General features: G+C 34.2%; 1 protein-coding gene across 3 annotated transcripts in view; it reads right to left on the bottom strand.

Annotated features, from left to right (window-relative positions):
- Positions 1–17567, bottom strand: part of exp (expansion) — a 36434-nt gene that overhangs the window by 15554 nt on the left and 3313 nt on the right. The window contains exons 1-2 of one of the 3 annotated variants that reach the window (XM_081994487.1): positions 14335–14582; positions 6551–6710 (exon numbers count right to left, since the gene is read on the bottom strand). In XM_081994487.1, coding sequence (XP_081850613.1) covers positions 6551–6667 — 117 coding nt within the window. In that variant the 5' untranslated portion in view covers positions 6668–6710; positions 14335–14582. Of the gene's footprint in view, positions 1–6550; positions 6711–9091; positions 9268–14334; positions 14583–17567 lie in introns of those variants that run through there. The other 2 variants (XM_081994486.1, XM_081994485.1) reach the window with 2 other exon arrangements.

Raw genomic sequence — 17567 nt, 5'->3', positions numbered from 1 at the left:
AATTTGTTCCATGAGATTTTTAGTTTCAAGGTTCATAATACTAGTTAATTTTTGATTAATTTCTGTTACGAGCGCTATGCCACACAGAAAAATTGATTTCATACGAAATTTGAAAGTCAAGGTTAAAAATTGATGGGCATAACAATAACTGATGAAATTTACGAGTGTAAAATTATGAATCAATAATTACAAAAATCATGTAAACTCGCTAGGTTGGTGCTCTTGACATTTTTGATCCAAAAAGACCTCGAACAACTCGACGGCTGAACAACTTTCACGTACTATAGACTACATTTGCTGTTGTCGGTCTACCGGGTACCGATTTATCCAATACAAAACGATTTTAGTGCTACTTACCACACGATTTGTATAGAATGTCACCATTCCATTACAATAGCGTTTTGTATTGTCTATCGTTTTGTACCTTGTACGATTGTTAATTCATCATTAACTAACTGCATTTGAATTGTTATCATTACGTTGACCTTCATACTAAAGGGAAAAAAACAAAACAAAAAAAAAAGAACAAAGCAAGAAACAAGGTTCTTTTTGCATAAAATAAGCCGTATTAATAAATTTCAAGAACCCGTTTCTAGGAATGAAATTCAAACTCTTAAAGAAAGATCAGTTACAACACTCTTATAATTTCTAACTCAATCTCAATTTTCAGTCTTAAAACGTTGCAATGCAAAAATAACGTTGTTGTTATTGTCACCTAACAGAAGTATGCGTTACAGTTATATATTGAATAAAGTAGGCATTAGAAACGGTTTTACTACACTTAGGTGCAGCACATAATTCCCGACAAAAAAAATTCTTCTAGAAGAGGTATGAAAAAGTGACCTTGTCTATTAAAAGACTTGCATTCACTGCACTGGGGGTTTTAGTTTTTCTTGAAAACATCGGTGTTACACTGTATAAAGTTACAAATCCTTTATGTGTTCCAATGGCACTACTGCCTTACTTTTTACAACAGGCTTTAACAACGTTCTGTATTTTATAGAATCAGGTTCTGCGACTAGGACATAATAGTTCTTGAATCGTAACTGTATAGTTCGCTTGTAGCTTTTTATGGTATTTTGATGCTAGCAGGGTTAATAAAAGATTTTCTCATGTTCACTTAAGTGAGATACAGTTTCCTAATAAAACAAAAATACTGTCATGATTATTATCATCTTGAAGATGAGATTTACTCAAATCTCCCTCACCTCCTAGTTGCATGATATTATCGTCATAACTGGCATCAGATTCACCCTGACCATTCATTCTAATATTCTAGTAAATAAAGAAAATTTAAATAAATAAGCTTGAATAAAAATTCTATTATAGGGATGCCAAGTTATTTTTAAGGTAAATAACTAAACCTATCTAACTTACTTTCTACCTAAAAATCCTGCTTCTAAATATATCATTGAAACTACAAATATCTTTAACACAAAAAATTACAAACTACTTACAACTAATACTCTTCGTCAAAGAGTCCAAATTGTCCAAAATAAACTGTCAGTTGACCAATCTGCTTCTTTTCCGTTGAGGTGGATTTTTAACTGCAAAGGCTGTATCTCGGTAACAGCCGGGAGGCCTTCTCGGTTATCGATTTAACCACTTCTGGAATAGGTCCTCTATCACAATCTGCTCCATGTCATAACGTGGACTAGACGGTACAATTGCTGGTAGCACTCGGTATTACACTCAGTAAGAGATCCCCTGATCTTCAATAGTCTGATTTTTGCTCGAATTTTTTAGAAAACTGACTTTCCAGCTCTCTTGACAATCAACAACCAACGTACCACCTTTTTCACCTCCTTTGAAGTTCATCAAGTAATACTGTTAATTTTCTTAATAACTACATACAATCCTACTAAAACTAACTATAATGGTAAACACTTGACATCCCTACAAAAATGTACCTTTTCTATAAATTAAATAAATAAATTTTCTTTATTTTCTTGAAAAAAAAAAGACAATACAAAAGGAAATTTTTAGTTTGTTAAGTTGAATGTACCCTGCGTCATTAAAACGACTTAATAAAGGTGGTAATAAAAATGATATTTTAAAAGGTAATATGGGTAATATTTTCAGAAAAGTGACGTAACATTAAAATTCCAAGTAAACTGGCTGTTTTCAAAAGGTGGGTGTTTTGATAAAACCAGTCTTACCAAAAATATCTGCCCAAGCATGAGAAGCTTACAAGTATTCTGTCGCTTTTATAGGCAGTAATCCTATTTTTGTTTTAAGTTATTCGCTTGTTTAGGATTGATATCGCGAACTATCCACTAGACGCCGGCGTGGCTTACTTTATCTGAAGCTCGCTTCAAAAGAAGAAAAACCTAGTCTTATCTTCAAAGTTGTGGCGAAGCAGAGGAATGTCCTTGCGCTTGAAAACTTCATCCAACAAAACGCTTGGCATAAATATTAATATGGCCCGCGATATACCGTTTTGATTGTTTGGTATTCAGAGCTAGTGGCTTTGCAGAAAATGGTTTATCATAAAAAAAATTGACTTGAACCAACTGAGAACGCTGACCCGCCGTGTGTCACGATTAAAAATACATTTCTGCAGAAAAACGGCCTTTGAATTACAATTCACTGTAACAAATGAGAATAGGCTCAGCAACCACGATTTTTCTACTCTCATGAATATTCACAGAAGAAAACACGTTAAAAAAAAAGTCAAAGGGGTAACATCTTGAAGAGCACGCAGATTAATTACTGCTAAAATACGTGGTGTAGCAGTATCATAGGCACATAAATATCACAGATTACATGCAGCAGTGTCGGCGGTGTCATTTTTACTTGCGCTCACTCTGTTATCACGATCACAGAGCAGTTCGCCGAATGCGCAACAGAAAACTAACCTCTTGAACTCGCTCTTCTGTTTTACCACGGAATCACTCGTGCTACTGATACTAATCTAATTGTACCACACCAACCCAGCCATTTTGCCACCAACCTTTTTGCAAATAGAACTGTTTAAACACTTGTTAATTCATTCCACCGCATACACGGTGGTCCAACTAATTCGATGTGTGTGATTCCATCACATATAAGAGTTTCATTGGTATGTAATACCAATAATATTTTTATGACTGTGAGAACACAAATAAAGAAAAATGAATTTTAGTATCAACTGCTATACTATTTTTAGGTAATAAAGCTAGACAACCAACCAGTTTGAATTAAAAACATTTAGTTTAGTAGCAAATTCAAAATACGCCACTGGTGTAATCAAGGTAAATAGACTGCAACTAAATAGGTGAACATTAGTGGTAAAATTTGTGCATCACTCTGTAAATTGAAGACATTAGCGAAGAGGCAACATAATGGTCGCGGCTTTCACGACACTCGTTACACAATGCAGAAAGTAAGGATGGTACTGAAGTATAGATATGATTATGGATTTTTCCTTGAGCTCTAATAAGCACACGACTTTCCGTGGCGGGACATTCATTCCTATATCTAATTTGAAGAGTATTTATATAACCTACTGTTTAACTAACGGTTTACCAAACCGAAAACATTCGAACTTAAATATCGTCCTTAACATCGTTAGCACTGTCAATTTTCTCTCTCATTATTTCATTGTTACGCGTTAATATTTTCAGCACTCATTGTTAGTTTTTAAGTAGCATAGGAAAAGATCGGCAACGCATCTAAGAAAGCCTATTGTTTGAAATGAGGAGTATTCAATAGTGAAGTCTTCGGATTTCCTGCCTGATTCAATGATATAGCAGTTCCGGTCAACTAGTGACAATGTGCTTGCAATACTAAGTTGCGGTCTGCAACCAACTCGAATTTCTCTTTGTTAATATACAATAGACACATGGTTGCGTCTCGTGATAGTTAGAAATTTTTCTCTATTAAAAAATATTTACCTAAATTACTTGTATTAAGGTTGGTTGACGAAGGAGGACAACTTTTGCTGACTATGTTGATAACAAAATCAATTTTTAACATGTAAAGGTACCCACTTTGTACAGTTGCGTTGTCAACTTCCCAACATTTCTAAATAAGAATATTAGAATTCGTAACAATTGAAACAGGAACTGTTTGGACTGAAGAGTTTATGGCTAGTAATAGAAGGCGTGCAGGCGTTAGCTACAATTGTCTCTGTGTTCACCCTATAAAAAAGCTATTTACGATATGGTAATGCGCAAATAAATGTCTCAGGATGGGAAATTTATGGCAGATTAGAATTTACGAAAAATACACACATAAAACTAGCCTTCCGAAGAAAATCCTTCTTCAAGTCGTAAACGATTATACCATTTAGTTTGCCCACTATAAAACACCGCCTAATTACCACACAAATTAAAATAAAAAAACGCAACTAAGGTAATGGGATGATTGATATTTCTGGCAAGTTTCAAATACAGAAGTGACGTCCACAAAAGATGACCCCCAAGAAAAATCCATAACTCACCTAAACTACAAAAAGAGTGAATTCTCAGGCAGTTCATTCCAGCCTCTGGGTAACCTAATATCAAACTATTTATTTCTTGTTTGGCATAGAAGGCCGCCAAAGTATGTTTTATTGTATGGGAGATTTATTCTCTTTAGCTAAGATATATGCAATATTATTTGAAAGAGGATACTTTCGTGGCAAAAATCGTTTGAAAACACCTGAAACACGCTGTGCGAGAATTGAAGAGATATTTATTGCCGCCTATTTAACGCTGTTTAACAACTTAGTTACAACTCGTACACCACACTACAGGGAGGTCCATAACGCATGTGGTCTAACGATTTTGGATTGGATGACTAGCTGCGAAAAGAAAAAACAATGATCTCACTGTGAAACACCTCGTTTTCGGCTCACAAAAGCGGCATATTTTGCGAAAATAACTCTCGATATCAAGGTCTTTACCAGACAGTTTTGTCCAAAGCATTTGTATACGCCTTGACGACCTTCGCGGCATTTTTTGATAAAAAAACGACAACAAGAAAAAAAAAATAACATCCTGTTTTACTTTAAATAAAGCGTTGAAAGAATCAAATGTCGCGGTCTAGGTGAATAAACAAATTAAAGGACAATGGATTATTAGACGATTAAAAATTCTCTTCGGTTTCTCGATTTTAGATTAACCGTCCATAGCGTTGAAAACTGCATTTAAACGTGGCTTCTCACAATTTTTTTCTCTTGGTAAGCCTATTTTCGATGAAGGAAAGCTTTACTAAACGCAGATATTGATTTCATTCACCGCGTTTTTATTACACAGATGAGCACATGAACATCATCCATTCGAGGTTATTAAACCCTGCATTTTTTTCCAGTTAAATATCATATAATCACACAGTACCAAATTTACCTGAATCGAACAAGTTTCTTGTAGTCTGCAATTACACATTAAAATAACCATTTCAAATCCAGTTTACAGTATCACGACCTGCCGTTCTAAAATCCCAGTTTTTCGACCAAAACTATTACCATAGCGTAAATATTATAGACAATGTCATTGTTTTCATAGTGTTGGTATTTGCTATTTAGAATAACAGGTCACTTCTTTCATGGCTGCTATCAAATCAGTAATCACAAAATGACTGTAGGATGAAACAATTTATTATAAATTTGTATATTTTTCAAAAGATATTAGGAAAGCATTTTTCAGTAACAACATAAATGTCTGCAATTGGATGATGACCATCAATTATATAATAATTCCTAAAACAGATAAGTACATATAAAGATCTCTCCGTTCAGCTTTCCCTTTATCACCCTGTAAACCGAAACAGGTTTTACAATCCATATTTTTCTGTAAAGATTGTAAACTGTCTTTATAAAGCGATAATTTGGAATGAAAATTGAATAGAAGATACCCGAAGCGATTTTATAGGTCGTAAAAGTTAAGAGGATTGAATTTTTTACTGCGGTAGCTAACAAGCTGATAAGACGTTTGTAAATAAGGTGTTAATATTAGCCGAAGTGGCGCAAACGTTGAACGAGTGGATCATTAAAGCCGATTTAGTGAAAGTTAATGATGGCATTGCTTTCTTTAGGCAAAAAATTGTTGATTGCACGCTCGACAGGTTGATCTGGTTCCTATCGATTGTTTTCGGGTTTTTAGTTAGACTTGTCTGCTTCAAACTTAGGTATCAGTGAACTTTTGATTTCTATCTGTGATCAGTTTCGATTTTGAAACTAATCATCCATTGAACTGTCTGTAAGCGGGCGTCATTAGATGACTTAATAACAATTAACATAATCTACCGGGCATCAAACACGCTAAGAATACTATCATTGTTAATGGTAATTCAGCTTTCTATGACCTTTGTCATCACTTGCCAATTTTTTACGTAAAAGCCCATAATCGAGGCCAATGCAACTGAGAACGGCAATTCATTTTCAATCAGGTGGTACTATTGATTATTATCTTCACACACTTAAGTTGCTGGAAGCTTAGCACGACCATTAACCACACAATATTACATAACCCATACAAATGCAAAGCAGTCGTATCCGCCCTTTGGCAGCTTTACGTCTATTAAAATTTATGCTTGTGTTGTACAGTATTGTTTGGCGTGGGCTATTATTTAATATAAAATAAAATACCTTATAAAGTTTCTCTTTTTGATACCAAACATCTTCTTCCTCTTCAGGAGGTTGAAAAGTTGAATCCAAATTCAGGTCATCGCGAGATCTAGACAAAATCCTACGTCTGGACACCATTTCAGATGCTGTATCTGGAAGAGGCAGGTCCAGAGGAGGAATCCTGAAATCCAAAGATGAGAAATATTAAGATTATTACGATTACAAACCACTCCTGCGTCAAATTGAAGACGCCTCACAACACCTTATTAAAGTGAAAGTCTAGCCGAAGGCAAGGCAACGCCAGATGAGTTCCATTTAATTTTTTTCTGTACTTATAAGCGTCAGAGCAAGGTAGCTCTCAGTAGTACCGACACGGTGGTATTGAATTTCTTTCAGTTGCATCTTTTCGATTATAAGCCGGAAAAAATCTCTAACAACGCAACAGTCTCATCTTCAATTGCATTTCCGTTAATTACCATGATTAAATAATGTTTCTCGACAATCATTGACCAACTTGGTGTATTAGTCACAACCTCTGACATTGAGGTACTACCTTACTGCATTACAAACACATATATGTCCACTTGTACTCATCCTCTTATGTAACCGGTAGGTAACGCGAACTTAACCATGCCCACGCTGATTATTTATTCTCAAAGTGTTTTTATAAGGAATTATAATAGTATGAACGGTACTGCCGCCATTCAATATATGTATATGGGTTTCGGCTGTAAATCTTGTACCAAATAACTTGGCGCAAGGTACGGTTTTTGTCTTTTGGGGACGTGGGAGATTCATTTTATAGGTTTTTGCTCGCAACAAATTTATTTGCAGCACTCAATATGTATATATAATTTGAAACTCATTCTCACCTTTTATATAATAAACTAGCAAGATCAGTGACTCCCCGAAATTCCTTTTTTCTTCGTGGTACGTGCCTAAATATTACTTGTTTTTTTCCGGCTCATTGTTGATGACCTCAACATTGAAAAACCTGCATCGGCTTAATAGAATTTTTGATTGATCCATTTTTTCCGGCTTACTAAATAACTTAGACCTGAAGGATGCCCCTCTATTAAACGTTTTTAATTAAACGGCAAATACCAGATTTTGTAGCATTCAGTATATTGACCTTAGTCATCTCAGATATGGTTAAAACGACTACCCACGAAATAACTATTGACGTCATTAAACACTATATTTTGTGGAAGTATAAACGCAGTGCTAAGTAAATTAAGAATTTGTTATCGACTTTTCAGGAAATCTACCAATCTTTAAAGCCTACGTTCCGTTTATTTAACGGGTTGAATGGCTCACTGTAAAGCTTGAGTCATCCTTATGTACTTTTGATATTTTTCTTTTAAACTGGGAAAACCCAAAATACTATCGGTTCCTTAACGATAACATTTCCAAACCGCACAGAATATTTAACTTCTTTCAAAAAAGATCCCTTTTAAGAAACCGGAACCAAAAAGTATAAAAAGCGACCAAAGAAAATAGCCAATGATAAGTATTCGCTTCTAAACGGATTTAAACGGTAACCTACGACATACCACACCTTCGCGAAAAAAAGTAAAACGGTAAGTACTATCATAATGGTTCCAAGGTTGCTTTAAAGGTGAATGTTTATTTATTATTGACTCTAAGACAAATAAGTGTTATAGGCTTGGAACACAAAGGACAACCCTTCAAAATTGGGTAAAGTCACCCAAAGATCTAAACAAGACATAAATTGTGCTTTTTTTGGGCTGTTTCAGTTAGAATACAAGCCCTTTTCTCAAATGATTGGTTTTGAAAAAAATTATGTTTACCTTTTCTTGTCACTCTACTTAAGTACACAAAAAACCGTTTAAAGGCTATTTTAAGACATTTGTCAGTTTGACATTGCTCCTACATTTGATTAAATAAGTGTAGAATCAAAGTAATGAAAAAAACCTTACTACATACTTTTTGGGTCTAATATTTAAATTAAGATTAATTATTGTTTACAAAGCTAATGTACTAGTTATACTACAAAGTAAAATAGTTTCCCAAAGCATTTAGACATTAAAATTAGTAGTTGGGCGGATATTTCAAAACATCTTTCTGTAAGAATCAGGGACAATACCTCGTGCATCCTTTGTATAGTGGGTCCCATCTGTGTTGTAAACAAAATTGTGATTTTAATTACTTGTATGGTGGCCCACTTTGGTTTGTTGGTGATTTTAGTGAAATTGATAGCAATGCCAAAGAAATTTAATAGAAAGTTTCTAGTGTGTATTGGTGATTGAGGAATTGTTACAATCAGGAGTACCGTTTGGTAGGTACTTGTGTATTGTTATTGACGATGTGCATCAAAATTCTGAATTTGTCGGTTTAAAATTCCGAACGCACCGTGCAGTACCATCTCCTCCAAGTGCCCGACTGCATTTTAAGTCCTTTTCGGACTTTGGGTTCCCATATTTGTACTAAGAATTTTTGAAAAAATACCGCACACAGAACGGATGGATAAGAAAGTGCCATGATGTTAACAAAATACTTTCTTATTTCCGTAAGTTTCTAAGTCTAAAACTATATACTTACAAGTTAAAAGTTTATTATAGTAAAATCCAGAAATGGAAAGAATTCACCTCTCACAATAATAACCGATCGAACTAAGAAAAAGTATCATTTGGTCGAGAGAAAACAGCTGACAAAATCGCGCGCGATGCTCAGCTGTTACCGTCGCGACGGTGCAAGAACCATGTACGCTGCCGTACTGTGGTACCACCAAGTTGGTACCGAGCGTTGAGAAGACTTGCTGATTTTCACGAGGTGGGATCGCGGTTCAACAGAGATAAAACATACTCTTCTCCACTAGTTAAAAAGAGACAGTGGATATTTTTGGAAATGTTTTATCTCGACCAAATGGTTTAAATTGATACAGTAATTAGAGTAGGTAGGGTCGATATTATTTCAAGGTAGTTAGCTGTTTGAAAGACGGATATAGTCTAGAATTGTTGGAAAGAAATATTATAATTTATGCAGAGAAGCGGACTAGCAAAGCGTAGATATGGACAAATAGGATATTTTGTTGAACAATTCTGAAATTCTTTTTGAATTAACACTAACTATAATTGAGGTTATGTTTAATTCAATTCAAGTCTCTATTGCTAAATAACAAAAAACCTTGTCTAAGATTTTTAATATCTTTTTGAGAGCTAAAATATTCAGCTAAAAAAATGAGTGCAATCGGTCACGTGACCGGGAGATTAAAAACACATAAATAGGTCATAAAACGATTATTAAATAATTATTAAGGACTCTCAATGTTTTTGTCTTCACTGCATGGCAAATATGTAACGGGAAATTTGGTTGATCGGTAACGCCTTACAAGCCTTTTGGGCCTTTTACAGATACCATGGGTAAAAAATTGACAATAACAACACCGCAAGACATTTTTAAGAGAACTTAATTAAAGAAAAGAATCTCGATTATCGGGAGTGAGGAGTTGTATTTCATTTGGTGGTGCATTAAATATATTTGCAACCCAATGTTGTGTTAATGATTATACCTGTACAACACTTAAAAATGGCCAGTTGCATTCCTTTCAGTTAAGAGCAGCATTTAATGGCGTCACTAATGCTGATTTAATTTCCCCTTTTTTATCTGCTTAACTGCTCTAAAATGGTATTTACAAATTATGATAAAGAAGGCAGCCAAATCCAATAAAAAAACATACTAACTGGTACAATAATTATAAATATAGTAGCGCTTTAAGTCTGAAAACCACTAACATTTGACAAATGGTATGATTTGACTGCCCTTTGAAATGGAACCCCATAGTGTTAAACAGTGTGGGAGGCCCTCAAAATAAAAATACGCTTAATTTATTTATTGTATAATAATTTACGCCTGTCTATGTGGGCAGTGGTGCAAAAAAAGCCAGACAATAGATTTTTTTGCATCTACATATATGAGATCGATTAAGTCAAAATTCGTCTCGCGCCAATATATCCGCTTCCAACGGAGCCCCGTTGCGCTTTAGCAACTGGTTTTTTCGAGAACTATTGCTGATATTTATTTAGCAGACACATGACATTTGTTTGAATGTCCAAGTGAAAAAATTAAAAATTACTTTACTCTTTACCTTCTCCTGGGTCCAATTTGACACTTATGGCGTATATAAGTTCCTCTTCATCAGGCTGTTGCATTTAAAGTGGATACTCAAAAATTACCACCCAAATTGCTATACAGTAATTTTTCACGCTACTAAACGGATGCCTTATTAAATGATTTGATAAATTACAACTTGTTAAAACCCTTGGATTCTTAATTAATCTTCAGGTCCGTAAGCGACCTCTAACAATAAACTGGTAGAATTATTAAGTTGCCGGTGCGACTATCAGGTGGCAGCACGAAGCCAATTGTTTATAACATTTACGCGAAAAGTGAAAGTTACAACACAAAGCACAAGCTACGAGAACGCCTAGAAAAGTAGTGCATTTTATCGGCTGAATTCACTAAATAATTACGCATGCGTAAGCATTGTGCTTTAAAGCAGTTGTGACGCGCGCAAAGTAACATTGTGCACTTTTCAATTTGGAAATATTTTGAATTATGACTTTCTTGAAACACAAATTAGAAGTAATTTAGTGGTTTTAATTTTTTTTTCAAAATTAAAGAATAAAAACACCCTGTATGAACCTGATCCCTGATAATATGACCAACTTATTTTGACATTACAGCTATCTGACCGTCGTTGTTTTACTCTTGTTATTTCCTTCAAGTCATAAATTACTTTATGACTGAAAGGAAAGTAGTCAATGATAATGAATCGAGATTTATTTATATCTATTGATAAAAAAAAACAGAAAACATTTAGGTCAAATCGAAAGCAGATGCAAAAACTTGAGGCAGGTGTTTTGAACATAAATTGTGATGTAACCGAAGACGTCCATACATAACATACTTATAACAGGTTTTGGTATTATTAAAGTGAATATTAACATGCCGCTAATGTCAGTAGATGCATGTTATAATAAGTCATGAATTATTTAGGATCTTTCAGAAGCAGACATAATTCGAAGGCAAGAAGAATTTGCGACACAAAAGTCGGTGCGCTTTCGTTATTCAGTTCTAACGGTTCTATAAATAAATATTCAAAAAACTAGAAGTGTAACAACAAAGGAAATCCATGCAAAAATGCGACCAATTAACTTTATTTGCACCTTTTTCGCTCGGTTCCGTAACTGTAAGCCGGCATTGAAGTGTACAACGATCAGTCAATGAGGGTGTGATTACTATATAACTCGCTCTATATTTAACACACCACAAATGGGTGTGGTACCACCAATTATGTACTAAAACCATAGGTATTCCACGCTTTATATTGCAAAAATTACACACGAACAATGCCAAAAAGTCTCTTTTACTATTATTTATGGCGTTTTATAACTATATTCATTCGTCCTGCGATTTGCATAGATGACAAATTACTTACAAGCATCGTCTTGTTAAAGTGTTTTGAGCAAATAAATAAATTTACAACTTAGGTGCTACCTTTTGGAGCTTTCGAACCCTATGCTGTTAATTTATTGAGGCTTTACCTTTTACGTAGGTTCTCATAAATAACATACCCTTCTTAAACACAATGCTCAATTAAAATCAGGAAATGAGAAGGTTCAATACCTGTTCAAGGATTTATAGGACGACGTTGCCAGGAACCGACAGCTGAAAATTTAGGAAGTGGTACCGCTGGATTTATCGTCAAATTGCCGAAAATTCCGGCATGCTCTTGCTGAGTACATAACGATCTCTCTACATGCTCAACTTAAGACTCCCATCCTGTTGCTCTCTATCATCTAAAGGAGTTTATATTCCTTAAAGACTGCATTTTTCACTAACTAACCAAAATATGCAACTGTTAAGTAATGTATCAAATCACTCTAATAGTTTGCAATAAATGACAACAAGAGGAACGAAGAACGCTGAAAGATTTGAACAAAGGCTCTTAACATTGTTTTTGATTGGTTTGTAATTTATGGAGATGTCCAAAGTTTGAGGTTGGTACCATCGAATAAATTTGATGATAACGGCACCTGAATGAAATATTCAACTATGTAATACTGCACAGATGGACACCTTGTAACGTTTGATGTGATGTTGAAGTAGTTATAGTAGAAATTAGTTCCACAACATAAAACCCTTAACTATGAACGGTCAGAAAGCGAATCGTTTTGCTCCAGGCTTTTGTAACATAACTCTCTTCCTATTAGTACCAAAGTAAACAGAACCGTACTTCAATAGATGAATCCATATTAAAAAAAATAGTCTTGATTAGTGATAGCTGATAGCATAACTGGATTTTATTGAAGAATGTTTATAAAACTGAACTTTTGGCTTATTATTATTATAAACATGGTGCAACATTGTTCATTACTTTAAATTTTGTACTAAATTTAAAAATTGTACAGACAATAATTAAAGATTATTACTAAGACAAACCTGGACACATAAAGTAGTTCTCATTAAGTTGACTGTTAGGTAGCATAATTTAAAAGATGACATTTTCATTCGCTTTATTAAGCAGAAGAGTGTAAATTAACTAGAGCTACACGAACAGAAGCCATATTTAAAATGTATGACTAAATTGTAATGAACTATCATACCAGTTTTGATTACAGTATATTACAGTGATGAATATGATGATTCTGAATTAATACGCTTGTTCCCGGGGACAATTACCAATTAAAAATTAGAGAAATGTCATTGAATGAATCATGTCGTTCATTTGACAGTGACATTTTGATAACTTGTCAGCCCTGAAACCCTACTTTTTGACAGCTGAAAAACACACTGTTTTCAAACTGTATTATGTTTCAGTTAGAAATTAATATGGTCATTTTCTGTTACAAAATGATTAAATAAAAATTCTTTGGTGTGTATGGTTTCACGGTGAAAATGATAGATTTTTGCTGCGTGTTTTATAAGGGCCTAAAACAACGAGTAACGGTGTCTTCTTATTGATTAAAAAGAGCGGATCTGAATCAGCGGAACGAAGCAAGTTTCATTAACAGATTTTCTTTTTCAATTTTTACACTATCGTCTTAATTAAGCGAGTTATGCTATAGTTTCTTTTTATAATACTAGGAAATGTGCAAAGTTAATTTAGTCAGAACTAAACAACAATTTCTTTGCCGAGTGAATATTATAATGCACATCGGATAAGAGTGCCACACAGGTATAATCTCGGTTGTAATGTCTGGTGTTAAGTAGAAAAAGTGCAGTGCAAGATAAATAAAGAAGACCCTCATTAATCATGATGAAGTCAGTCCGACAAATTTGAACCCTAAATCCCATGTTAATATTCATATCAAGATCAGAGGTTTAATGCCTTTCGTGTTTTTTTTTTACTAAAAAACTTATCGATGTGTGACTGGCAGAAAAAAAGCGAGAATATCGCTTTTGGGGTGCATGCGTATAAATAAGCGTGAGTGCGTAAAAATTCTAGTTAAGTACTGCAGTTTGTACATTATTGAAGTGTCACAGAATTTAAGCAAACGCAGGGCGTGGCTTTTTGCAATTATTAACCATTCGAGGAATTTCGGATTTTTATTTAAGTTTTGATAAATGTGCCAAACGAGACGTGCCTAGCCAGTAGTACCACTCGCTGTTACGCAATGACACGTCTTTAGAAATGTAAACTCATATGCTATAGCGTATGCTTAGATTAATTGCTTTTAAGTAATAGATAGTCTGATGTTTATTATATTCGCTGCATACTGATCATTCCTGGCTTTGCAGGGATTTAAACAATAATACATTTAATTACAAGAGAGCCTTACCCGGAAATTTGGGAATGCTTTTAAAAACTGTCTTAAGGTGGTTTTAACTCAAAAATGACACGATGGACCACCATACCTCGGGTTCGGCACACAATAAATTTAAATCGATCTTTTTTCGGCGCCAGAACAAAAATTCATCTCGGTTTGTTCGCTGAAAGATCCCGTAAATAATGTGACTAACTAAAAGATAAGTCGCGTCCTAATGGAGAACCCGTTTCTGTACATATTTCGCTTTCGATTGGTACGGCCGGCTCGCCACTGAGTACCGGTACCACTTTCGGTTTTTACCTTTAAGGTCGAGTTTTTACTTTTGTTTATATTAACGGGTTTCCAACAAATCTGCCACTTTTGGGTATGTAACACAAAAATCGTGAAACTTGAACAATAGCCAACGATGGAATTATAATAGGGCAAAATTCTTGCCTCAGGAAAATGTATATGACATTTGAATTAGCAATTATCTGTCTAGTACCGTAAAATAGTTGGAATCTAATATTTAACATGCGGCCTTGGATAAAACAACGTGAGCTACTTTCATTTAACGTGCATCTTATTAGATTCAGCTAATGCACCACATTTTTCTTCTTTTGCCAAAGTCGTATTCCCAGTTGGTCACCGAACCTGAGTTGAAGGACCGTTGACAAAAAGCATTTTGAACAGGTTTAAATTAGGTAAAACTTCTTTGGGTAAAACAAATACAAAAAAAAACAAATTAAAAATCTTCATTTTTCAAAAAAATTAACAGAATGGGGGTCATTTTGAAATTCAATATCTCGGTAACATGAAGGCCAGTTTTTGCTTATTTTGTAGTATTTTTTATCTTTTTTCTAATGGAGTTTTAGTGAAATCTATAAGACTTCAAAGAAAAAAGTTACAGTTATTCAAAAATTGTAAAAATGCGATTTTTGCAAAAAGTGCAATTTTGTCAATTTTTGATTTTGCTCCAGGAGGTTTCCAATGCACAGCAAAGGGCATATTTATTATTTTTTATGCTTTTTCGAATGGCGTTAGAACGAATTTCCTGCGACTTTAAATAAAAGAGCTACGATTTTTCAAAAAGTCGAAAAATTAAATTTTTTGTCAAAGTGCAATTTTGGCAAATTTTTATTTTGCTCCATAAGGGTTCCAATGCACAGCAAAGGATATATTTATACCAAAGGACCTCAAATTAAGGGAAATAACCACTTTGAACCTTTCAAAAATTCGAAAAATGCCATTTTTTGTCAAAATTTTCAATTTTTTATTTTGCTCTATAAGGGTTCCAATGCACAGCAAAGGGCATATTTATACAAAAGAACCTTAAATTAGGTGAAATAAACACAAAAAAAGCACTTTAAAATTTTTCACTTTTCAAAAAAATTGAAAGAAGGGGGGGGTATTAGAGAGGTTTTTTAGGTACTTTTTGAAATTCAATATCTCGGGAACGGGAGGAGCTACAGAGGCCATTTTTAACCCATTTTGTAGTATTTTTTATGCTTTTTCGAATGGCGTTGGAACTAATTTCCTGCGAATTTAAATAAAAGAGCTACGATTTTTCAAAAAGTCTGAAAATTCAATTTTTGTCAAAAGTGCAATTTTGGCAAATTTTTATTTTGCTCCATAAGGGTTCTAATGCACAGCAAAGGATATATTTATACCAAAGGACCTCAAGTTAAGGGAAATAACCACTTTGAACCTTTCAAAAATTCGAAAAATGCCATTTTTTGTCAAAATTTTCAATTTTTTATTTTGCTCTATAAGGGTTCCAATGCACAGCAAAGCGCATATTTAGAGGTTTTTTAGGTACTTTTTGAAATTCAATATCTCGGTAACGTGAAGAGCTAGAGAAGCCATTTTTAACTCATTTTGTAGTATTTTTTATGGTTTTTCGAATGGCGTTTTAGTGAAATCTGTAAGAGATCAAATAAAAAAGTTACAACAGTTTATCAACATTTATTTTGGAAATGTATTTACCGCACATTTATACAGGGCGTGGTCTTTTTGCGTCAGCTATCGGGACCAATTTTTTCACGATTACGATCTCGCCTATTTCATCTTGGATTAACATAAATAGGTACTATTTTGTGACAACAATTTATAATGTTGTTATTTATTAGTCAATGTTGTTGTTCACCTAGTTGCAATTACGACATCAACAACACCTATATAGACTAGCAATGTGGTCTTGCTTGGTATGGTGTAATAAAACCTAATACTATTTATATTTTTTGCATTTTTAGTATGATTTTAATTTCTTTAAATCAATTAAATTACTACAAGCTACTGTTTCTGCTTTATTATGCAAGTGTGAGAGTATTTGGACGCAAAACATCTCTAAGTTCCTAAAATTTGACTCTAAACGAAAGGTTCAATTTGCAAAATCGATTATAAGCCAATTTAAATGATGTCAAGCACAAATCGAAATCCTTGTAGTGTCAGCAGATGAACCTGTTGCAGCCTGACACAATTTTAATGAATTCGAACATGATCTGCGGCAGTAATGAAAAAAAAAAGTAAATAAAGCTCGCTGAAGCCCTAGGGCTGCGACTTGCCTCGATTTTTTTTTAAGTCGGTCTCGTATCTAAAACCACTTTCACTTAAGGCGGTTGAAGTGAATATGCGCCTGTCCAAATTCGGCAAGGTGACATATATCAAATCTGGACTGTTTAATAACGCTTAGAGGCGCAATGAAAGAGAAACTGTTTCAAAATTATATACTTTTCCAACTATCAATGCAGAATTTTAAAAATCGCGGTTCAAATTTAATTCAAAATTTTCTAGAGATTAGGAGCTTTACTGATCATTCGGAATTATCGAAATAACCAACCACTAAACGGACATCAACCTGGAAAAGTTTGTGTGTGCAACAAAGGCACTTACGTGTGTAATAGAAGATGTAAGGGAAAGCTGATTTTCACTAATAACTCCAGGAGCAATTTATTAAATAATAATTAAAAAATTCTAGGTCAAACGAGTTAACTGCATCTAGTACTGTTATTATTTTAGTATGCGAAGCGATCATAAACGCTCGTTCCAAATAAACACATTATTTTCTTTAATTATTGTTTATCACGATATTCAGCTAGGATGCGGCAATTAATTTTGATTTTTTCCCTGCATATTTAGGATTAATTGCGAGAGTCGCAGCGAAGTGTTTGAACGATAAAATTAAGTCGTACCCCGTAAATTTTGAAGGTAAACAAGAAAACGAGAAGCAAAATAACACTTGGCGGCGCACTGCGGGCAGCCCTTTA

This window comes from Ips typographus, linkage group LG16, assembly GCF_016097725.1.
Source record: "Ips typographus isolate SLU linkage group LG16, UJ_Ityp_2.0, whole genome shotgun sequence".
In the NCBI taxonomy this organism is placed as follows: Eukaryota; Metazoa; Arthropoda; class Insecta; order Coleoptera; family Curculionidae; genus Ips; species Ips typographus.
This window is presented reverse-complemented; position numbering and strand designations above follow the sequence as displayed.